The 24,439-nt window shown below is 50.4% G+C and overlaps 1 protein-coding gene across 5 annotated transcripts in view; it reads left to right on the top strand.

The window, feature by feature from the left end:
* Nucleotides 1-19,702, top strand: part of JDP2 (Jun dimerization protein 2) — a 42,024-nt gene extending 22,322 nt beyond the window's left edge. For 4 of the 5 annotated variants that reach the window (XM_003902073.5, XM_021941416.2, XM_003902075.4 and 1 more), the window contains 2 exons: nucleotides 10,655-10,759; nucleotides 18,537-19,702. In XM_003902073.5, coding sequence (XP_003902122.2) covers nucleotides 10,655-10,759; nucleotides 18,537-18,722 — 291 coding nt within the window. In that variant the 3' untranslated portion in view covers nucleotides 18,723-19,702. The remainder of the gene's footprint in view (nucleotides 1-10,654; nucleotides 10,760-18,536) is intronic. The other variant, XM_031667970.1, reaches the window with a different exon arrangement.
* Nucleotides 19,703-24,439: the final 4,737 nt, after the last annotated feature.

Genomic DNA, 24,439 nt, shown 5'->3' with positions numbered 1-24,439 from the left:
TCCCCAAATAGCTCTTCTCCAGCAAAAGGATTTCCTAGCAATCATCATCTCTTTTCCTCTTCAGTGTTAGGTTTTCTGTCTGTGCCAAGGTGATTTTTCCTGCGTCTCCTGGACTCGTTCTCACTTTTGTAGTAACAGTGTTTGCTCTTTCCTTAGCAAAACCGGCTGTAAATGGGTGTCACCCTGCCTAGCTGGCTTTCTCAGGCTTTGTTCCAAACACAATGCTGTCTTTTCTTAGCTGTGGAAATGGGACTGTTCTCCACTGGTTTTTGAGAGAATGGCCTTTTCCTATTCTGTTCATATAAACCAGCCTCACACCTCGGCGGCCTATTGTTTTTGGGGATCTGTTAATGCAGAAGAAGGTTTTTACTATGGACAAGGGAAGTTGGGAGGGCCGTGATCAGAGACATGCTGCATCTTGCTGAGATGTGAGGAGACCGAGGAGTCAGTTTGGAAGGATCCACCCATGGGCTCTGATGCCCCACAAAGATTGTAGGGTGTCAGGCTTTCAGTTCATACAGAGGGTGTCCCCTGCCTCTTCCCAGAAAGCAGCAGCCTTCCAGTTGGTCCTGTCACTGTCTGACCCAGGACCTGGGCACACTCATTTCCCTTCTCTGGCCTTGAGTTCCTGACCTGAGGTTGCAGCCAGGATCCAGGGTCTCTGGGTCTTCTCAGTTGCAGAATCTAAGGCTGGAGCTTAGTTTGCAGCCCTGCTCCCCACCGTTTCCTGTAGATGCTGTGCACACGGAGCAATGGCTTATCCACCCGCGCCCCCAGCCATGGGAGCCGAGTGACTCATGTTGGCAGGTGGAGCCATTGCCTCTGCCAGCTCTTGTTCAGAGCCTTCACCTGGTGGTTGGCTGAGCTGATTTGAGTGAGCACAGCGTCCAGTGTGTGGGTTTGTTCACAGGTGAATGTGCTTGATTACATCCTGGTGTTGGGGGCAGCTGAAGTGAAGTGGAAAGAGCCCTGGGCTTGGAGTCAGGAGTTCTGGGTTCTTGCCCAGGTCACCAGCTCTGTGGATCAGGCCTCCCTTCCTCCCTAACCATGCAAGGTGCTGAGCACACAAAAAGTCAGTAAGATGCAGACTTTGCCCTTGTGGAACTCCCAGTTTAATGGAGGAGTCAGAAACAGAGAATAGAATATAATACAGTAGGGGCCAGGATACGCTCAGAGCAGAGGGACACTTCCTCAGCCTACAGGGCATGAAAATCAGGGAGGGCTTCCTGTGGGAGGTGATGCTCCAGCTGCATGTACAGGAGACATGAGAAGTAAGCTAAGGGGACAGAAGGGCAAAGGCATGCAGGCCAGGGAAGCGTACGGTATGTAGCACCTCAGTGTTTCAGGAGCATAGAGCGGAACCCTGGGATCGACAGGTGGTAAGAACACAGCAGGTGGGGCCAAGTCTCAGCAACCTCATTTGACATAGGAGCTTGGGCCTCATCCCGAGGGTAAGGTGGACAGTAACTGGGTCAGATTTGCATTTTAGAAAGATTCCTTCCGATGGCTGGGGTGGAGGATGGTTGTGCAGGATCTGGAGGCCTCCTGGGGGCCTGGGGCAGTGGTCCAGGAGACAGAGTGGGCCTGGAAAGTGACAGTAGGGGCGGATGGGGGGAGCAAATCTGAGGAAGATTTAAAATCTAGAATTGGATGGCTGGTGTGATCAAAATTGGAGATAACAAGAGGGATGGGGTTATGGCGAAGCTGGTAGTGAACCCTCAGGGACATCCACATTGAGCGTCTGGTCCAGCAGGCACTTGGATATTTGGGTCTGCAAATCCAGATTTGGTTGGCATTAGTGTATGGGTGGTGGCTGAAACCATTGGGCAAATGAAAACGGAGACCCACAGGCCATGCATATCGAGTGAGGAGAGTAGCAGGCCAAGGATGGGACCTGGAAAACAGCCCCGAAGGGATGGGAAGAAGCAGGAGACTGGAAAGGCAAGGTCAGAGGATGGGCAGGTGTCGGGGAGCGGGTCCAGGGCATGGAAAATTCAGGAAAGAGGGATGATGCACAGTCAGGCAGAGCCTCCCAGGAGGATGGACTGAGCAGTGTCCTGTGGGCTGGTCTGTGAAGATCCAATCCCTGTCTTCAACAGCAAGCCATTTCCTTCTCTGGGACTCAGTTTCCTCATCTGTAAAATCTAGGGATTAGCCTTGGTGCTTCCAAGAGCCCCTGGCACTAAGAGTCTGTAAAAGCAGAAACTTCTCTTTTCTTTTTCTTGAGACAGAGTCTCGCTCTGTTGCCCGGGCTGGAGTGCAGTGGCACAATCATGGCTCACTGCGGTCTCAACATCCTGGGCTCAAGCAATCCTCCAGCCTCAGCCTCCTGAGTGGCTGGGACTACCGGTGTACACCACTGTGCCCAGCTAAGAAACTTCTTATAAGAAGTTAGGGGGCACCCTTCCTACATCCCACCCCTTCTCCCCTCAAGCAGGCCTACGCTGCCCTTGAAGGCTGGATGAATAAAAACCCAGAGAAGTCAGAGCTGGAAAGGACTTTGCAGAGATTTTAGTCCAGCCCCCCGTGTGGAAGGTAGCCTGATGGAATGGAGTCAATCCCTGTCTTTTCCCAGCTCGGCAGCCTCGGGCAGACACTCCACCTCGCTGAGCCTCAGTTTTCTCACTTGTAAAATAAGGCCTCTGAGACCCACCTTGCAGGTGTGTTTGAAGGTTAGTGAGAACTGGGAGCTACTTGTGCTTATTAAAGATGAGCCCCAGGACCTGAGAGCTGACCTGATTGACTCGAGGTCACAGAGTAGGGCACTGTGGTGACCAGAGCCCAGGCTCCTGAGGACAAGTGCGCTAGGGTCAGCCGCCTGCCAGAGGTCATGAACCCGCAGCCGTGGGCCAGTGCAGCCCGCAGATGTGTTTTGTTTGGCTCATGCGGTGTTCCTTTCAAAATGGAATTTGTTGCTGACATTCCAAATTGGGAGATTTTACTTTAAAAATTTATATATTTTTGAAAACTTGGAAGAATTAGCAGCACTGAGCCTGCATCCCACTGGGGTAGTGTCCCCTCCCATGGCAGGAGGGGTGGGCACCGCCCCATCCAGCCCTCCTCCCTCACTAATGGTGAGTTGCTTGCTTGACCCCTGAGGTGATGTGAGTTTGCAACCCCAGCCTTAGACTGACCATTTGTCTTGAATTTTCTCCTAAAGCCCTGCCCGCTGTTCACTGAAACAGCTCAGTATTTCACAGCTGAGGTCCAGACCTTGGCCACTGAGTAAGAAGGCCTGGCAAGAGATGATGGGAGAGACAGGAGGGCAGAGAGTTTCCAACAGCTCAGCCCCATGGGGGATGCTGGGAGGGCCTGGCCCCTGCAGGCTGCTGGGGGTCAGCAAGGGAGTTGGCTGAGAGCCCCTGGGGTTTCCTCATTCCTCCCTCCTGGGGTGGGAGGAGGCTGTGGGCCTAGCTGGCTGGGCAGGCCACGGTCTTGGGTCTTGTCCCTGAACTGCCCTACTTTGTTGATGGGGGGTGGGGGAGTGGGGAAGGACCGCAGCCCCTGGCTCAGTGCAGCCCTGTTTATGTGGGGGAATGTCTGGTATGTTTGGTATTTGGGTGTTTACTTCCCAGGGTGCTCATGGGTCCCTGGTGTTGAAATGTGGCTCCTCCATACAGGGGGGCCCTGGCGGGCCCGGCTGGCTGTGCGTGGCTCAAGGCTAGATTTGGAGGCTGCGGGGCTGTTACTCCAGGCCTGCTCACTGACAGCTCAGCACGCCCAGAACCCCCCACCCTGCTCCTCCCTCTCCGCAGGTCTCCTTTCTGTGCCGCATTCTGCCCGGAGGCAGGCCAGTGTGCCGCTGCTGCAATAGCACCGCCTCCGCCTTGCCTGGGAAGGCAGGCAGGGAAGCTGGCATCACGGAACTCTTCCTGTGCTCCTGGCTCTGGGCTGGAACCCAGTCCCCATCACTACCATGTGTGGCAGGGCTCAGTACCTTCCTGTACCAGTGAGGAATGGAGGCTCAGAGAGGCCAAGTAACTTGCCCAGGAGCACACAGCTGGTCTACAGCAGAGCTTGTGGAGGAACTCAGGTCTTAAAGACCACCCCCCAGCCCCACCAACCAAAGCTCACACTGTCAACTCTGACGCCTCAAGTCTCAGATTAGCCTGGTTCTCTCTGCCCAGGCAACAATTCTTAGTATGAGACGGAGCCCTTCGGACCTGTGCTACTCTGGTTAGTGCTAGGGTTTTTTGGTTTTTCTTTTTTCTCTATTTTCACTTATTACTTCCTTTCTTTGTCCATGTGAGAGTTTATTTTCAGTGCCTTGGGTTGAGAATGTCATTTCTCTTTCTCATTCTGTCTCTTTGTGGGTCCTGCAAGCTATATTTTTGAAAACGCTTATGAAAAGTCAGAATTCAGAATCACATCTGGGCTGCTGTTTGTCACTGCGGAAATGCCACGCCACCTGCAGACCGGGCGTGAGAAACACAGAAATGGGTGAAGGTTAGGCCAGAGAGGAGCTGGTGACGTCCCTTCCTTTAAACCGTGGAGCTTGAATGTTACACCTTCATGTAAACTGTGCAATAACGTTTTTTAAAACATGTTAAAAGCTTCTAACTCTAAGGGCAGTGACCACGCTTAGACCACCCACCCCTTGAAGAGCGGGATGTGCTCGGGCCCTGGGGCCCAAAGACCTGGATTCGAATCCTGAGCTGTCACTGAGCATCTGCGCAGCTTTGAAATTCGTAGTTTCCTCATCTGCAAAAGCAGGGAAGCTGATAGAGCCGTGCTGGGTGACTTACTGGGACGGCAAATTAAATGTAGTTAATTTAGTTAATAAACACCCATTCTGTGCCATGCTCAGCTCTGGTGGCTGAGTGATAGTGGTGAAGGTGATGATAGACTGAGATATTTATATAGATTAACTATGAATAGATTAACTAAGGTTTTCATGGGAAACTGACAGTGGGCAGGCAAACATGCATGTGAAAAAGGTAAGTGCTATTAGTGAATGCACCTTGAAGGAAATACACAGGGAGATGGTAACAGGACAGGGCTTTCAGTTTAGGGTGGTCAGTAAAGAAGTCAAGAAGTGGCAGCAGAAGGAGCAGCAAGTGCAAACCCAGGGGACAGGGAAGAACTTGTCGTTTTGAGGGAGAGGAAGGAGGCCTGTTGTTGGAGTTGAGGGGTAGAGGAGGGCGATGTAGTGGAAGGTTAGAGAGGCAGGAGGGGCCAGTTTTCTCGGTTCTGTGGGTCACATGTGATGGAAGCTGTTGGAGGGTTGTAAGCAGAGGAGCTGACTTGTGTTTTAGCCAGGAATAGCCCTTAGGAGCCATTGCAGTCTTACAGGGCAGAGGCGACGAGGGCTTGGACCAGGCTGGAGGCAGCAGGGATGGAGAATGTGGTGGACACCTTAGAGATGTATTTTGCAGGTGGAATCATTACAACCTGCTAAATGGCCTGTTTGAGTCCTTAACTGGCTCCAGGGCAAACTTGTCTGGGCACACAAATCTGCGTGCGCACGTACTGCATGCAGACCCTGATTCAGTAGGTCCCGGTGGCCTTCAAGACTGCATTTCTAACAAGTGCTCAGGTGAGGCTGATGGTGCTGTCGGTCAGCCACATTCCACAGTGCCTGACTCCTGGCAAACGTCCAGGAAGTGCTCGCTGTGGGGATGACCACGGGCCCTGTAGGAATCTCCCAAGTGCTGCTGTCATTGACTCCTGCCTGCAGGCCCTGACTGGGGCCAGGACTGGGGGTGGACTTATGTCAATCACAGAGATAGATTCATACACGGAACAGTCCTCTTTGCCCATCAGGTCCATTCCCGTTTTACCCTGCTCTGTGCCCCAGGTGGCCCATATCAATGGACGACATTACCCAGGAGTCCTTCCACTCTGGCTTCTGGTTGAACTTGGCCATTAAGAGGCTCCATCCCCCTTTCCCTCTCTTTGCCTGTTTCTTTGTCTCTCTGACCCCCTCTTGGAGCTGCGTGGTTGTCTCTCTCTTGCCACGTGGTCTGTGGTCTCTGCTCACCCTAAACTTCAAAGCCCGATGTTCCTCCTCTCCAGGCCTGTGACTGAAGTTGGTTGCCCGGCCCTGCATGACCCCTCAGTCCAGCACTCAGCATCTCCCAGACCAATTTAAAATTCCAGGACAGTGAGTACAGCTCGGCTCAGCCGCTCATGCCTCGTCCTGTCAGCTGTGGCAGAGACTTGAGAACAGGCTGTCTGAGGAGAGGTCTGGGTGAGGCGGGGCTGCTCCACACGAGGACCCTCATGGTCCTAAGTCCCCAGGTCTCTCCATCCAATGTGAAGTGTGGCGCAGCAGCACCCCTCACTGCCGGGATCCAGATGACCTTGCCCTTGGGCCTTCCTGGGAAACTGCGGGAAAACAGAGCCAATGCTAAGTTTGCGAACAGGGAAAAGCATGCTGCCCTCCCACCCCCAGCCCGCATCTCATGGTTCTTTAAATGTATTGAGCTGCCTCCTCCTCAAACATCCTGGTTCTTCCAGCTGTATCTGCAGAAACAAATCATTGTCAGCCAGTTTGGGGTTCCGGTTTCAGATGTCAGAGCCGCGTGTGGTACAAATACTCTCTACCGTCTTTCTCCCACACATGGGCAAATGCTTTAGAGAATTCAAGAAGCACCAGGAAGAAGGAGGCAGCAGCCCTGACTCTGGGGACGAAGGAGTCCCAGGGAGGGCTGGGGAGAGTCTCCAAGTTAGCTGTGAGGCATGAAGGCAGAGGGGCTCTGCCAAACGCCTGTCTCATTTCTGGTAGGACCTTAACAGATGTTTTCTACATCTCTGGGCAGCTCTTAAATAGCAGCGTGAGGATTTAGGGGTGATGCAGCACAGTTTCAATGGGGAAGGTGTGAGGATGGGAGTTTGGGAACATCTTGCCTCATTGGGAGATACCAGCCAAGGTTGGGGGAATGCGTGCAGGAAAGGCCTAGGGCTGGGCTTGGAAGCTGGTGGTGGCTGTGGAACTGGGGGCTCTAGGCCTCAGCACATACCCTACATTTTTTCCTGGCCTGCTTAGGACTCATGCAGACTTGCCATAGCTATCAGGGGCCTGTGCCCCCAAATCTACTCTGCCTTCAGCCAGTGTGCTTCTAGGGAAGGCAGGCCCCAGTCTCCAAGCTTTGCTGGCCTACTATAAACAGAGAGAAGAGGCCACCCCAGCAGAGAAAGCTCCCGTGAGTGCTGGGGAAAAGGCCATGTAGATCCAAACACGGGTAATAAGTCACTTTGTAATGAAAGAACCCAAGCCTGTAGCATCTCTCTCCGGAATCCTGAATTCCAGTCATTCATCTGAGTGACATTTGTTGAGCCCCTCCTGAGTGCCATGCGCTGTACCAGGTGCCAGGGATGCTCAGGTCCCGTCCTCCAGGCTAGCAGGGAAAACAGGCACCCACACAAACCAAGGCTTGTGGTAGGATGCGATGGAGACCCCTACAGTACTGTAGCAGCGCCAAAAAAGCAGCAGATTCTTTTTCTTTTTTAACTTTTATTTTAGGTTCAGGGGTACATGTGCAGATATGTTATATAGGTAAATTCGTGTCACAAGGGTTTGTTGTACAGATTATTTCATCACCCAGGTTCTAAGCCTAGTAGCCAATAGTTATTTTTTCTGACCCTCTCCCTCCTCCCAACTTCCACCCTCAAATAGGCCCCAGTGTGTGTTGTTCCCCCTTTGTGTCCATGTGTTGTCATCATTTAGCTCCCACTTATCAGTGAGAACATGCAGTATTTGGTTTTCTGTTCCTGTAGTAGTGTGCTAAGGATAATAACCTGAGCTCCATACATAGTCCCACAAAAGACATGATCCTGTTCCTTTTTATGGCTGCATAATATTCCATGGTATATATGTACCACATTTTCTTTATCCAATCTGTCATTGAGCATTCAGGTTGATTCCGTGTCTTTGCTATTGTGAATAGTGCTGCAATGAACATACACCTGCATGTGTCTTTATGGTAGAACGATTTCTATTCCTTTGGGTATATAGTCAGGAATGGGATTGCTGGGTTGAATGGTAGTTCTGTTTTTAGCTAAAAGCAGCTGATTCTATCTGGGGAGTCAAAGGACCCTTCCTGGAGGAGGTGATGTTTACTCTCGAGGTTGAGTAAGAGTTTAACCAAGTGGGAAAGGAAGGATATCTCACTCAAGGCTGAGAGGGCGTGGCTGCCTTGGAGAAGGGTGAGACATTTGGAGTAGAGGGTGATGCAGGAGGGGATGAATGTGACTGGAGCGGGGAGGAGGAGCGGCCCCTGACCTGGGCCTCAGCCTGGCCCAGTTGATCTCTTAAACTTTCTTCCAGCTCTGAATCTCTTTGCATTGCTGCTAAAGCAGCTTCCGTCTGCTTCTGACTTTCTGTGGAATAAGGCCATGTGCAGGGCGGGGGTAGGGAGTGAAGCCTTGGAGGACAGAGGTTGGTTGCTCAGGGGAGGACACAAGGTCCTGCAGTACCCAGGCTGCACACATCACCTTGGCAGTTTGTGGGCAAACCCTCCTGGCCGAAGGGAGATTGCACTGCCAGCCACTTCCTCCAGTTCCTTCCCTCTGCCTGTCGTCACGGTTACCTTGGCCTTGTTGGGGGTGAGGTTAAGGTTGGGCGGAATCAATTTCAGCCAGGTTTCTATTTTCCCAGATACAGGTCAGCCAGAGGAGCTGTCACTTCTGGTTCAGTTTCAAAGAAGGCCAAGGGACTGGGAGGTGCTTGGGTGTGGCGGTGTTGACGAGGCGCCTCTGCAGCTGACTCCCAGGTGGGGTGGGAGTCGGGCAGGGAGAAGCTCAGAGGTGGTGAGGAGGCAGAAAGGGGGCTGCCCTGCCAAGGCCTGTGCTGATGGCCATGGTGCTGGTCTCGGGCCCAGGCACTCTGTCCTGAGCCCCCAGAGCATGCTGGGAGTGTGCAGAGAAAGGCTGTTTATTTTCCTGGCCTATAGCCCTTTGGGCTGAGACCTTGTTCCAGGCCTTGGGCTGCCAGAGTCACCCCCCGCACCCTTCTCCCTGGCTGGAGAAGTGAGAGAGTTGGCAAGCCCAGGGCAATCCAACGGCTTCTCTAATGGCCTATGACTCTGGGCTGTCCCCAGCCCAGCTGGTCCTGGGTGTCCTTCAGATTTTCCTGGTAGGTAATGGACAGCAAGAGGTGCCACATCAAGTGCTTCTGATGGACTGGGGCTGTAAGGGCTGGTGGTCAGGAGCAGGATGGTTGAAACCACAGAAATCTGAGTTTGAATCCTGACTCTGCTGTTTTCTAGTTGTATGGCCTTGGGCAAATTGAACTATTGAGCCTCAGTCTCACCATCTGTAAAATGGTACAGTAATAGTAACTTCCTCATAAGACTTTGATGGTGTGGATTAAATGATATGTGTTTAAAGCATTTAGCAAAGTAGGCAACAAATGGCACCACTTGTTATTATTACTAATGGAACAATAACAACAGCAACTTTGATTCGAAGTCTGTGCTAGTGGGCAGTGAGTCTCCTTCTCCCCATTCGAGGGGTCCTGTTTCATGCATAGTGAATTTCTTAACATGTCCTGAGGAAGAAGCAAGCCTGGAGACTCAGGAGGCCCCTTGCTTGTGCCCCAGGGTCCTTCAGCTCTTCCACAGGTGGGCATCATAGGCTGGGGAGACTGTTAGTGACAAGAGGAAATGGATCCCAGCATTTGGAAGGACCAAGAAAGGAATATTGGGTATGGAGGGGCAGGGAAGATCTTAAATCCCAACAGAAGGTAAGTGGAGAAGACAAAGATAGTCAAGGAGGTGGGAAGGGGTGGCAGTGGAATGTAGAACCTGTGTCCATGCCCAAGGCGTTTTTAAAGGAAGTGCTTGGGAACGACTGGCCTGGAAAATTGTACCCAGAGGGCTTGGGCTGGGCAAAAGAAAAGGCCGTCACCGCCCGTTGGGTGCCACCTCTATGTGAGTAGACTTGCCAGGCTCCTGGCCTCCTGAACTCCTCATCTGGCTTTAATCCTTTTCTCTGCTTTTGCATATTCTTCCCCCAGGATGCCCACCTGTGGGAGAGCTGAGGGACCCTGGGGACAGAAGCAAGGGGCCTCCTAAGTCTCTGGGCTTGCTTCTCCCTCAGGACATCTGAACCCAGATATCTGTCTTAGTCCATTTTGTGTTGCTATTACAGAATACCACCAACTGAGTAATTTATAAATAAAAGAAATTTATTTCTCACAGTTCTGGAGGTTGTGAAGTCCAACAGCAAGGTGCTGGTGTCTTGTGAGGGCCTTCTTGCTGCATCATCCTAGGGCAGAAGGTGGGAAAGCAAGAGAGTACAAGAGAGCAAGAAAGGACCAAATTTCCTTTTATAACAAACCCCCTTTTCTAATAACAACATTAATCCATTCATTAATATTGTTACTAATCACCTCTTAAAGGTGTCACCTCTCAACACTGTTGCATTGGGGATTAAGTTTCTAACACTTGAAGTTTGGGAGACACATTCAAACCATAGCAGAATCCCTGCCCTTTTTGGCCTCTGACTCCTCCCTGGGATGCTCTAAGAGGATCCTTGGACTGGCTGGGAGATACTTCCAATGCTCCAGGCAGTGGGCTGGCAGAAGTGATCACTTGTTCACTGCCAAGACATGGGTTAGAAAGGCGAAGTTGTCCCTCTGTCTGTGTGTCAGGAGAGAAGCTGTATTCCAAGCCTGCCTCAATGTCTAATCAGTGGCTCTGTGCCCTCACAGCTAGATGAGGAAGAGGAGCGAAGGAAAAGGCGCCGGGAGAAGAACAAAGTCGCAGCAGCCCGATGCCGGAACAAGAAGAAGGAGCGCACGGAGTTTCTGCAGCGGGTGAGCTGACTGGGTGGGTGGGGAGGTCTGCCATTCCTTGGAGTGAGCTTATGTACTATGGACCAGGACAGGCCATCAGATGTCTCTGTAGTCAATGAGCATCTGCTGGCAGCTGCCAAAGCAGCCTTGACCCCTCTGCTCTTTGCTACCTCCTGTTTCCTCTCCCATCTCTGAACTAAGACAACTAAGGGCAGCCTTCAGCAGTTCCTGCCCACACAACCCCTGGAAGCCCAAGAAGGAAGGAGGAGCCAAGTTCCCCTCCACTGAGGATAGACCGTTGGTGCTGATTGACCCAGATCGTCCAGGACTGCCACTCTCTATTTTGGTTCCCTGGTGGCTACCAAAGTTGTCTAGGGTGGGTGCCAGTGAAGCTAGGTAGTAACATCCTGCATGCAGGCACTGGACACAGCCTCTGGCCTGGCTACCTATGCAGAGAGAAAAGCTCCTTCCCTTAGCTGCAGGTGGCTTGTCCAGCCCTGCATGCCATCTGGCTAGCCCCTCAGCTCCACTGACGGTGACCTCCAAGCTCTTTGATGCTGCCTCTGGGAATCAGAGGTCAGCTCTGCATGCAGAGGTCAGCCAGGGGTTGCTTTTCCTCCTGGCCCTACCTGCCCTTTCATTTGGAATGTGCCAAGCAGGATGTTTGTTCTTTTTCTCCCGAGTCCTGCCTCTTAGAGGTTCCCTGCATCTCAGAAATGGTGGCTGGCAGTGAGGGAACATGACCAGAAAGCTAATCAGTCCAGGCCAGGAGTCTCTGGTCTTTCCACCCCTAATTATTGTTTCACTGCTGAATAATAATAATGATAATGTATAATAATAACAGAATGGGGCAGGTCCTATTCTGTAAATACACAGTAATTAACAATAGTTGCCACTATTTGTAAAGTTGAGTGCTGTGCTAAATGCTGTATGTACATCATCTCATTTTATTGGGATAATAACCATATGAAGTAGGTAACTTCATTAATCTCTTTCTACAGATAAGGAAACTAAGGAAGTGTGGGGGCTAAGTAATTTGTCCACATTTCTGCTATATTGGCATTCATTCATTCATTCATTCATTTGCTCTTTTGTTCATTAATTGATTCAACAGGTATTTTTAAGCATGTACTAAATGTGCATTCCTGTGTTGGGTACGTTCGGGGCACACAGGAAGGAGCAGACACAGTCCTCCTGTGGGAGCTGGAGAGACAAGGCTAGATTGGCCTGGTGTTCTTGGACTCTGGAGGGTCTGTGGGGATCTTCTCATACTTGCAACAAGCAGAGAGCTATTCTGTGGTCCTGGGTGTAGACGGCATGGGGCCATGTATCTACCTCCAGGCTGTGAGTGTCCAGGGCAGGGAATGGTTACTGTAGACAGGAGTTAGACTCCTGGATCTGGGAGCCCGTTGGAAGAGAGGGTGCTACAACATTGGGCTGGGAATCTTCAGGAAGTTTCTAAGACACGAGCCTTCAAGATGGATGAAGTGTCACATACCTCATTTCCAGCACCGAGTGCCTGCCATGAGCAGAGCTGGATGAGAAACAGCAGGGACTAGAGAAGCTTCGCGTGAGATCCCTGCCTTCAAGAGCTTGTCAGCCAATTGCCAGGCAAGATACGCCTGAGCGGACAGCATGTTAGTGACACACCAGTGCAATAAAGAGTTGGTGCCCAAGGAACGGCTCTCACTGCCCTTCACATTCCAATAACACTAGCTGAGCACCTACGGTGTGCCAGGCATTTCCCATGTTTTATTTAATCCTTATAACATTCCAGTGAGATAATATTATTTATCCCCGTTTTAGAGACTGACCTGTAGCTCAGAGAGGTCAAGTTACTTGGCCAAGTTCACACTGCTAGCGAGTGGTGGGCTTGGATTTATTCATGCTTTGCTGATCCACTCATCCATTTAGTAGGTGTGTAGTGAGTGCCTGGGACACAGAGGGCAGGCAGGCGGTGTCGGCAGTGGGATGGGAGGCAGGAAACAAGGAATAGTGACGTGTGCCGAGCGTTGTGTCTGGCAAGCCCAGTGAGCTGTGAGAACACACAGCAAGGGCCCTGTCCTGGTCTAGGCTAAGGAAAGGCTGCTTCCATTCAGACATAAAAGAGGAGTAGGAGCAGCGAGATGGAGGCCCTAGGGGGTTATGAGGAATGGAAGGGCTCAAGCAAAGGCAAAAGGTGCTGTTTAAGGATGTGTTTAAGGCATTGGAAAGGATGCCAGCTGGAGTTTAGAGTACCAAGCGGTGGGCTGGAGAGGCAGGCAGGGCCCAGATCCCTCATAATAGGGTGATGCTAGATGCTGGGTTGCCTGAGGCATGCCCAGTCTGTGTCTGTTGTCCTGGCCTAATAATTAGTAGCCGCTTCCTTCACTCTCACAAGTGCTGCGCTAGGATGATGAATTATATGGTCATGGAGAGCCACTGAAGGGCTGCAGGAAGGGAGACGCATACCTTCAAAAGATCCCTCTGGCGGCAACGTGGGGCACAGATTGAGGTAGAAGGATCAGTTTTGGAAGTGTCGTGTTGTTCCAGTGAGAGAGAAGCGTGTGGCCTTGGGGTCTGGGAGGAGATTTGGGCAGCATTGTCTGGGCCCAAGCCTAGCCCTCCACTCACCCCTGTGTTCTCCTCCTCCTCCCCAGCCTTGGAAGCAGAGGTTGGGTGTGAAGTTTAAGGCATGAATGCAGGCGGCTGTGTTGACAGTCAGTGCCTGCAGACCTGGGGGATTCTCTTGTAGTTTATTTTTAATAGGTAAAATACAAGGCTCAGAGATACATATATTAACTGTTAATAAATATTAATTATTTTTTAAGTAAGGGTATATATACAGTTGGAACACATATCTACAGGCGGCCTTTCATAGCCAAGCATTCTGCATCTGTGATTTGACAAACAGCAGATCAAAAATATTCAGAAAAAAAAGCATCTGTACTGAACACATGCAGACTTTTTTCCTTGTCATTATTACCTAAACAACACAGCATAGCAGCTATTTACATAGCATTTACATCGTATTAGTCATTATAAGTAACCTAGAGATGATTTAAAGTATATGGGAGATATGTATAGGCGATATCCAAATAACATTCCGTTTTATATAAGGAACTTGAGCATCCTCGGATTTTGGTATCCTCGGGGAGTCCTGGGACCAATTGCCCACGGCTACTGAGAGACAACTGTATATATATATTATAGGTAAAAAATCACCATTCCACCCTTGACCCCTGGACACCCAGATCTACACCTGCAAGATTCTTACTGCATCTCAGAGTTTGCCTGCCTAGACTAGTCCAGCCCTGAACCTGGGGGAAGGGGCAGGCCTTGGGAGGGGTCAGGGCCACACCCCACAGGCCCTGGGGCTACCTCAGTACCTCCTCCGTCTGCAGTCAGGAGCAGTGGCCCTGAGGCAGAAGCCTTGTATAATGGTGGCAGCTTCTCTCACAATGCTGTCCTAACCCAGGTTCTTTAGATGTTAGTAGCAATAATGCTATCTCACATTCCTCTGGTGCCCTCTGGTCTTCACAGCCACTCTCTCCTTGATGGTCACAGTGGCCCTGGGAGGAGGAAATGCAGGCCCATCCATTGATGAAGTTCAAGGTCACACAGTGGCCGAGTCAGGACCAGAACCTGGGGCTTCCTCTGTGCCCCACACAATATTCAGGTTGCCCAGACTCAAAAGAAATTAGGAAACTCGTTCGCAGAAGCATAGCTAGCAAGTAGCAGAGTCAGGATTTTAATCCAGACAGGTCTTTCAGGCTCAAAGGGCATATCAGGCTGCTTCTCAGCTCTTACAGAAAGTTAGTGGAATTCTATTTTATGTGCCTTAGAATAGCTTTTTAAAAATATAGATTCAGACGATCTTTTGTTGTTGCTATTGCTGTTTTTGAGACAGAGTCTCACTTTGTCACCCAGGCTGGAGTTCAGTGGCACAGTCATAGCTCACCGCAGCCTTGTACTCCCAGGCTCAAGTGATCCTCCCACCTCAGCCTCCTGAGTAGCTGGGACTACAGGCACACCACCACGCCTGGCTAATTTTCTGTTTTTTGTAGAGACGAGGTTTCCGTGTGTTGCCGAGGCTGGTCTTGAACTCCTGGACACAAGTGATCCTCCCACCTCGGCCTCCCAAAGTGCTGGGATTACAGGCGTGAGCCACCATGCCCAGCCAATTTAAACAATCTTAATGCTTAAAGTCCCCTGGGCCAATCATCATATTTTCTGGGAGGAAACTGAGGCCCAGAGAGAGGAAGTGACGTGGCCAAGGTCACACAGCCAGGATTAAAAGCCAGGACACACAGCCCTTCACCTTGTATTCTTTCTACTGCCTTTGCTGACCACAGTGTAGGAGGCAGAACCTTAACATGTACTAATTCTATTCTAAAATAACAAATGGTTTCATTTTCTCTGGGGCAATAAATATCTAACAGAAGGCAAAACAATAAACAAAAATGCAGCCGGAGGTGCATGCTTCATAATTAATGCGAGAAAGATCTTCGCTTAGTTCCTTCATTAATTAGGAAAACAAATTAGGTAATTGCTGTTATAAAGTCACAAACCATTTCTACAATCATGGTTTTTAAAAAAAGATTCTTCTGAACTCAACTTATACTTACACAATAAATAAATATGTAGAGCCAACTAATAACTCTTTGAGTGTGGAAGGCAGTAGAACTAAAAGGCAGTTAGTTACATCCTGGCCGGGCACGGTGGCTCATGCCTGTAATCCCAGCACTTTGGGAGGCCGAGGCAGGCAGATCACTTGAGGCCAGGAGTTCGAGACCAGCCTGGCCAACACAGTGAAGCCCTGTCTCTACTAAATATATAAAAATTAGCCGGGCGTGGAGGCACATGCCTGTAATCCTAGCTACTTGGGTGGCTGAGGCACGAGAATTGCTTGAACCTTGGAGGCAGAGGTTGCAGTGAGCCAAGATTGTGCCACTGTACTCCAGCCTGGGTGACAGAGCCAGACTCCGTCTCAAAAGAAAAAAAAGCAGTTAGTTACATTCTGACAGCCAGTCAGAATTTGGGATATTCCATGATGTACCCTAACATTTAAAACCCGCAGAATATAATGTTCTTTGTATGATAGCTGCATGAGTGAAGCAAGTTACCCTACACTGCACTCATCTTTTTGTGTGATACAGACGCTCCCATAGAGTTGGTTTGACACGTGGTAATTTCTAGGAGGCAGATCTATGTGTGCAGTGCTATTGAATTCTGCTTGTCAGAGGCTTCCCCTTGCATGTCCAGTTTTAACTTCAAACTCACTGTACCCAAAACAAACTCCTCCTTTTCCTTCCCGCCACTTTCCAGAACAGCTCCCCTCTCAGGCTCCATTCCTCAGACCCTCCATCGGGTTCATAGTCAGCTCTCTGCCCTATCTCCTTCCTTCTCCAAATCCTGCCAGTCACCAAGATCTGCTGATTTTTATTTGAGACATCTTCCTTCTTTCCCTGTCTTTCTTCTTTATGCTATTCTCTTGCTTATAAGTTACAGTAAGCCTCTCTGTTTGGTTTACAAAGTGCTTTTCCCTGTGAGTTCATCTAATCCCCAAGAGCCTCACCTGGCTGCAAAAGAAATAACTGAGGCTCAGAGAAGTTAAGAAACTTGCTTCTAGACTCAGATTCTCAACCCACAAGCTTTCCAGAGCTACGGGCTGGCTCTCAACCCACCTTCTCAGCTTTCTACCCTACTATGTCCTAAAGCGAGCTGTGGTCACAGTGGAATAGTTTTCCCTTCTAAACCCATCCTAAGCTTTCCCATGCCTGGGTCTTTGTTCACTCAGGGTTCTCCACCCGCAAGTCCCTCCTTCCCCTTCTCAACCCAGCCTGAGTCAACCCATCTTTCATGCGCAAGGTCAGACCCGCTCTTTAGCCCTCTCTAAGGTCTTCTGAACCCTGGGTGGCTGATGGTCACACAGCAAGCTCTGCCTTGTTGCACAGATTGCTGCTTCCGCTTACGGTGGAAACGCCACAAGGGCCAGTTGGGGACTCATGGCCCTTGGATTCCCCGGGGCATTCACTGTACATAGCAGGGCCTCAGCAAACACTCACGGATGGGTGGGTTACCCTGACACTCCTTGAATCGGAGGCTCAGGAGAGTTTGAAGATGGAGCTAAGTCCTTGGGCTGGGGAGACCGTGATGGTCAGTGGGTTTGTAAGAAGTTCCCAAGGTCACCAGAGAGTCACCAGTGAGCAGGGGGCTGACATTGGCACCTAACTGCCCCAGCCTGAGGGCTCACAGGCTTCCATGGATTCACATGGGGTCTCTCCTGGCACTCCGAGATGCGCCTCTCTGGGAATTCTCAGAACAGAGGACCAGGCCAGCTTCCCAGTCACGTCCCAGCCTGTGGAACCAAAAACCACCAGAGCTGGTTTTTAATATTTTCCCTGAGCATTTTTTTTTCCTTTAGTGAGGCTGTTTTCTCTCAGCGTCTAGTCACGAGGCCTGCCCGTCTCAGCAGTTCTGAGTTCCCGGGCACTCATGCTGCCGCCTCCGAGATGAGCACAAGGAACAGTTCGGTCAGACCGGCTGTGGGAGGAAGACGGCACCCTTGGAGGGAGAGGGTTGGGCCCACCGAGGGTTCTGGGGACCCCCTGGGGAGGCCGCTCCACCTGTGCCCTGCCAGGAGGACCGGCAGGCTTATGGGCTCACAGACCCTCTGGTTGTCACATACGCAGTTGCAACTACTGCTTGCTCTTTGATACAGGTTGCTCAATCTCTGCACTATCGCCATTTTGGACTAAATACTCCTGGGGCTGGCCTGTGCATTGAAGGGTGTTTAGAGCATCCCTGGCGTCTACCTGCTAGATGCTGGTAGCACAGCTCCCCCTGAGTTGTGATAATCAAAAATGTCTGCAGACATTGCCAAATGTCTCCTAGGAGGCACAATCAGTCCTAGTTGAGAACCACTGGTCTGAAACTTTGCTGGTCCTCAAATAAATGTCAACTCTCAAAGTTTTTAGACATAATCCAAGAAAAATTATTCGGATGCTGTTTTACTGTTCAACTCCCCAAGCCTTGAATGGATATGCCCATCTCCCATCTACACTATGGACATGTAATCCTCGCCACCTCCCGAATCAAATCGTCAACCTTCCTTTCTTCCCCTGGAACCTCTCCAGCTGAGCTGGAAGTTCCCTGGAAATCTCACTCGAGGTCTATTGGAAACCTCATTTGGGATCCAGCAGGATGACTGCTGATTCCCTGTCTGTGGGGAAAGCTTCCAGATTATAGGGATAAGGAAGAGGCTATTGAAATAATTACAGACTAATAGCTAGGAAGCACATGTTTTAGAAGGAATAACATGACCACACTGCACTCACTCATCCCACCGGCCAAGGTATCTCCCACCTGTGTCTGTCACACATCAAAGCACATTGCCATTACACCGCCATCTGTGTCCCCCTTCAGGGACCCCCATGCTTGCTCCATAGACGTTCTCTAGGTCCACCTGGCCTCCTTTCTTTGCCCACCCTTTCTTTCTTGTGCAAAGGCCCTGAGGCAACAGAGTATTTGGCATATTTGAGCGATAGCAAGGCGGTCACTGAAGCTGGGGTGGATCGAGGGAGGGAAGAGAGGTGGGACGTGAGCCTGGCTGGCCCTAGAATATAACCCGAATGTAACGCCAGTGTCACCGCTGTGGCGGGCACTGCCTGCAGAAAGTCAGTTAGCCAGGGGCTCAGTAGCAGGGTCTGTGCTTCCTCCTGCAGAAGACAGGCCAATGCCAGCCCAGCATGCCCTGTGCCTAACCACAGAGCCAGTCCTCGTGAAACTCACAGCATGCTTCTGTGTTTGCACACAGGAATCGGAGCGGCTGGAACTCATGAACGCAGAGCTGAAGACCCAGATCGAGGAGCTGAAGCAGGAGCGGCAGCAGCTCATCCTGATGCTGAACCGACACCGCCCCACCTGCATTGTCCGGACCGACAGTGTCAAGACCCCTGAGTCAGAAGGCAACCCGCTGCTCGAGCAGCTCGAGAAGAAGTGACCATGGGCTGGGAGGAGGTGGAGGAGGAGGAAGAGGAGGAGGACAAGTGACGAAGAGGGAGGAGGAGGGGGGCCCCAGATGGCCCTTCCTTTGGTGCATGAAAAACTGTACAATGAGGTTCAGCACAGCCAGCATCAGCCGAGCTTTTTTGTGAAACTCAGATCAGCCACCCAGGGGGAAGAGCGGGCTGAGGAAACCCAGAGGGACCAAGCGCTGAGACCAAAGTTGACCCTCGGGTAGGGCTGTCCTGCCTGGGGCCCCACTTGAAGGAGGCAGGACAGAGGCACCGAGGCCAGGGAGACGCCCAGTGAGGCAGCCCTGGGCCCTCCTCCGGCCTCTTCACCAGGGCACCCACCCGAGGAACCTCCGAACAGCCAGGAAAAGCCATGAGTTGCAACCAAAATGAGGCTGAGGACAGAACTCAGAATGAAACTGCAACCCACCTGCCCCCAGCCCTGCCCCTCACCCTGATGCGAAGCTGGAGAGGGGCGTGCTGCAGGGCCCTGATGCCCCCACCCACCTCGGTCCAGCGCGGCCCTGCCTAGGAGGCGGCAGCCGGGCGCACCCTCGCCAGCCCTGCTGGAGTTTGCTGTGGGCACTGAGGCGCGGGCGCCCTTCCAAAGCACATACTCACCGAATGTTTACAGACTGGCTGTCCTGGCAGGGCTTTCAACTGCACATGTTTTTTATACTTTCCTTTTTTTTTTTTTTTTAATATTTTTTACAAAAAAAAGATTTTATACAAGCAATATATATATGGATTTCTATAATCACTCGATGTGATACAGTATAAATATGCTATGGTTTGTTTGTTATGAACAGATAGCCACCAGTTACGGCCGTTGTGTGTAACTCCTAAGTACTGTAGTCTCTGGGTGTCGGGGGTGGCCAGGGCGGGGGCGGGGTGCATTTCCATCCTTGTAAACCCTTCATAGTACTCAGTCCTGTATCGCTCAGTAAACATTGCTCTTACGTACACAGCCGCCTTGCGTGGTGTCTGCCTGGGGAATGGGTGCAAGGCCCTCTCAGGGTCAGAGACTGTTTGGCACCTCTGCTGTAGGCCCTTTTGCTCTCACGACAGCTCTCCTATTTCACAGATGAGGAAGCTAAGGCTCAGAGACATTAAGCCACCTGCAGTTACTATTCTGAGAGCAGTCCGTGTGTTCACTCACTCTGCAGGTGTTTTCTGAGGGCCTGTTTTGTGTGCCAGGCCCTGAGAATTCACTGGAGGATGAAACAGACCTGAGTCTTGCCCTCTTGGGGCCTTCAGTAAGGAGTGAATCCTGTGCTTGCTCCACACATTGTCTCATTTCGTCTTCATGGCAGCCTTGCCAGGGAGCAACACTTGTCCCCAGCTCACAGATGGCGAATTAGAAGCCCAGGGATATTAAACTCGCAGCCACCATTTGTTGAAGACTTATTTTGTGACAAGCAGACATAGTCTCTTCCCTTCTCACAACAGCATAAAATAGGCATGATTCTTGCCGTTTTACAGACGATTTAACCGAGGCTCAGGGAAGGTAAGCGACTTATCCAAGGTCACCCAGCTAGCAAGGGACAGAGCTGGTGTTTGAACTCTACCTCCAGAGGCCTGTGACTCTCCTCCTGTCACCAACCCACTATGATTGTCCTCGTGGTTTCTGGGAAGGCTGGATGGAGTTTCAGGTTGTCCCATGATCACAGAGTGAACCAGCTACTCTGGTCAATGTGTGCCTGACCCGGGGAAGGGTGTGGACGGCTTCCTCACCCCCTCACCCCCACAGCTGAATCCCTGCCACCCAGAGCCGGAGCAGCTCAGTGGCATTCACTCAGTGCCTGCTGTGTAGCTGGCACTCGGCAGTTCTCAAGGCATGCGTGAGGAAGGCGGGAGAGGTGTTTTTAGCTCCCTTGTATACTGAAGCTTGCAAAGGCTACAGTTTACCCAACTAAACTTGACTCCTGCATTCTAATCATGTGCTCTTTCTCCTCCATTGCTGGACTTAGGATAACTAGTTGCTGGTGATGACTCGTGTCAAGAACAGCAGTGAACCTGGGTTGCTTCCCAAATCGTGGACGAGGCCTTCTGGGATGGGCAGAAGTGGAGAATGGTGATTAACACACCTGTGGTCCCTCCCTCGCTCACTCCTCAGTTTCTCTCCACTCAACACACTTGTCGTGGACTCCCCTGCACCCCGCCCTAGAAACAGGACCTGGTCCCCTCACTGTCAGCTGTGGCAGAGGGTTGTGGCAGCGGGTTGCCTTCTGACTCGGGGGTCTTGATGCTGTTGGTCCGGACGATGCAGGTGAGGCAGTTCTGTGTCAAGAACCCCTTGTGCTGTAATCCTTTGATATTTTTCAAGCCATGAGAAAAATGAAGTGGACTTACCAGGGTCCCTCCAGTGACCTAGTGGATGTTCTTGCAGGACTGCCACGTGCCACTGGCTGTGGTGCCCCTGGTCCTGTGCTTGGCCACCAGGAGCTGGCATCTCCAAAATACAGCCTCCTTAGCCTATTTGACAGCAGGTGCGCTGTCTTTCAAAGTCACCACACCAGTGACTTGTGCTGTGCGGAGCCTTCCTCACCAGGACCACTGGCCATTCCTGTGGCCAGAAGTCACAATTATAGGCTTCATTGCAAGAGCCAGCATTTGAGTTTGTTCTGGGCACCTGCCACTGTGCATGTGTGACCTCAGCTGCTTTGTGCAGCCTGGCTGGGAGGTAGGTACTAGCATCCCAACATTACAGATGAGAAAACTGAGGCACACAGAAGAGGTAACTTGCCCAAGGTCACAGGTGTTAGGTGGCAGAGCCAAGATGTTATTGCCAGTCTGACTTCAGGTGCATAAAACCTGAGGCTGAGCCTCCCCATGAGAGGAAAAATGTGTTTGTGGTGTGACCTCAGTTGCCAGGGAGCTTGTGCAGGAAGCCGGGAGATGGCACAGACCCGCCCGTGCTCACAGCGCATATCAAGCATTCCCAACCCTCAGGCAAACCATCTCCAAGGGTGTGTACAGAAAACACACCTTAAAGGCAAACGGGTTCATGATGTAATCTATTGACTAGCTGTGAGCCTCATTTTTCTTATCTGTGAAGTGGGAACAGTAATAATCCAAGTCTTTCTATGGAGTTATCAGGATCAAAAGAGGAATGGATATACGAAGTGTTTTGTGAAATAAACTCCCCTAAAATGGTAATTATTTTGTCCTCTGTTAGCGTGGATAGTTGTTGATATTTACAAAGTACAGTTATTTAAATATGTTTTATTCTCTAAAGATGGGCTGCCAAGTTTGTGTTCTGACCCTGTACGTGGTCCCTATGGTGTAACGAATGCCTGAGATCCCAGACTCCTGGATCTGTTCAGCTCCTGACTGGTCACAACTAGCCATGCTGGATGCATCATCCCCTCCCTGGGCCTCAATGTGCCCTCCTGCCAGGTGGTCATAAATAAGACCTGTGCCACCTCTGCCCAGGGTTCCTATGAGAATCAATCGAGTTGATGAATGCAACCATGGCCTGAGAAAGACAAGACACTTTAGCCATCAGATGGGCAGAAACAAGTATGTGTTGGTAAGAATATGGAGTAAAGGTTGGGAGGCTGAGGTGGGTGGATCACAGGGTCAGGAGATCGAAACCACCCTGGCTAACACAGTGAAACCCTGTCTCTACTAATAATACAAAAAATTAGCCGGGTGTGGTGGCACGCGCCTGTAGTCCCAGGTACTCGGGAGGCTGAGGCAGGAGAATCACTTGAACCCGGGAGGTGGAGGTTGCAGTGAGCCGAGATTGCGCCACTGCACTCCAGCCTGGGCGACAGAGCTAGACTCCATCTAAAAAAAAAATATATATATATATATATACACACACACACACACACACACACACACACACACACAAAAGGATTAAAGGAAATTTACATATCCTGCCAGTGAGAAACTGTGCAAAGCAATTTGGAAATAACCAGTAACACTAAAGCTAAACACATCCTTTGACCTAGCAGTTTTCCTCCCTAATCTTGGAAGGAACTCTGGCACAGGGGCAAAAGGAAATGTGCGAGAATGTTCACTGATGCTTTGTTTGTATTTTAAAAAAAAGTTGACAACAACCAAATGACATAAGAACAAATAAATTGTGGTATTTTCCTAAAATTGAATATTACTCAACAGGTAAAAAGAATGAACCAGAGTTGTATGTATCAATGTGGATAAATCTCAGAAACCTACTGTTGAGATGGAGGGTAGGGGAGTGAACTGCACAAGGATACCACTAATGTCATATTTCTAACTAAATGTATACGTGGATACTTTGTTGTTTATGGCTACACACAGATCTGGGTATAAAAGCCTGCACAAGAATGCTGTCAATATCACAATCAGTCATAGGGAGTGCTCTTGGGAGGGTCGGGGAGAGGAGGGAACTAGGGATCATAGCAAGGGTAAGTAGGACGCTGGATTTCAACTTCAACTCTACACATAACATTTCATTTGTTTTTTAAAAATCCCCATCAAATGTAGAATGACATTAGGATTTTTCAGAGGTGGGTGATGTGTGCACAGATGAGGGCTGTCTTCTCCACACTCCTCTGTATGCTTGATATATTTTGCAATAAAAGAGAACAAGCCACAATACAAATAGGAGGTTTTGTTTTTATTATTTCCTTAGCAAATGCAGGAAAATAAAAACAAATCTGAAATTACAATGGAATTGCAGCATATGCTCTTTGAATTTATGCAAATTTAATTATATGCCTGAAGAGAGAGAGAGACAATTCAAAGGGTGGAAAGAGGTTAGCTGGTTGAGCCCTGGGGGAGGGTGCCCGGGGGGTGAGGACACCTTAAGGTTCGTCTGGACAATAGACTTCTTCCTTACCTGCTGACTTTTCAATCTAAGCCCTACTCGAAAGCCAACTGTACTGCGCCTGTAAGAGGAGCTGTGGACTGGACGGTGAGCAAAGGGGAAGCCTTTGAAGACAGAACCCAGTTTTGACAGGTATGTTCATTTTCTATTGCTGCCATAATAAACTATCACAGATTTAATCCCTTAAAACAACACAAATTTTGTCTTACAGTTCTGGATGTCCAAAGCCCAAAATGCTTCTTACTGGGCTAGAATCAAGGTGTCGGCAGGACTGCGTTCCTTTTGGAGGCTCTTGGGGAAAATCCACTTTCTTGCTTTTTCCAGGTTTTGGAGGCTGCCCGCATTCTACCTTCAAAGCCACCAATGGCCACACATCTTTCTCACCCACTGCTATGACACTGACTCCCTGCCTCCCTCTTCCCTCCCTCCTCCATCTTTTTTTGTTTGTTTGTGTTTTGAGACAGTTTTTTGCTCGTGTTGCCCAGGCTGGAGGACAATGGCACGATCTCAGCTCACTGCAAACTCCGCCTCCCGGGTTCAAGGGATTCTCCTGCCTCAGCCTCCCGAGTAGCTGGGATTACAGGTGCCCATCATCACGCACAGCTAATTCTTTGTATTTTTAGTAGAGATGGGGTTTCACTATGTTGGCCAGACTGGTCTCGAACTCCTGACCTCAGGTGATCCACCCGCCTCGACCTCCCAAAGTGCTGGGATTATAGGCATGAGCCACTGCGCCCAACCTTCCCTATGCCATCTTTTAAGGGCCATTGTGACCACATTGAGCCCACCCCGCTAATCCAGATAATCTCCTTATTTTAATGTGTGCTCATTAGCAACCCTAATTCCACCTGCAACCTTAATTCCCCCTGACCACGTAACATATTC

Source organism: Papio anubis, chromosome 7 (genome assembly GCF_008728515.1).
Source record: "Papio anubis isolate 15944 chromosome 7, Panubis1.0, whole genome shotgun sequence".
Lineage (NCBI taxonomy): Eukaryota > Metazoa > Chordata > Mammalia > Primates > Cercopithecidae > Papio > Papio anubis.
The sequence above is the reverse complement of the archived record's forward strand: the minus strand, read 5'-3'. Positions and strand labels throughout refer to the sequence as shown.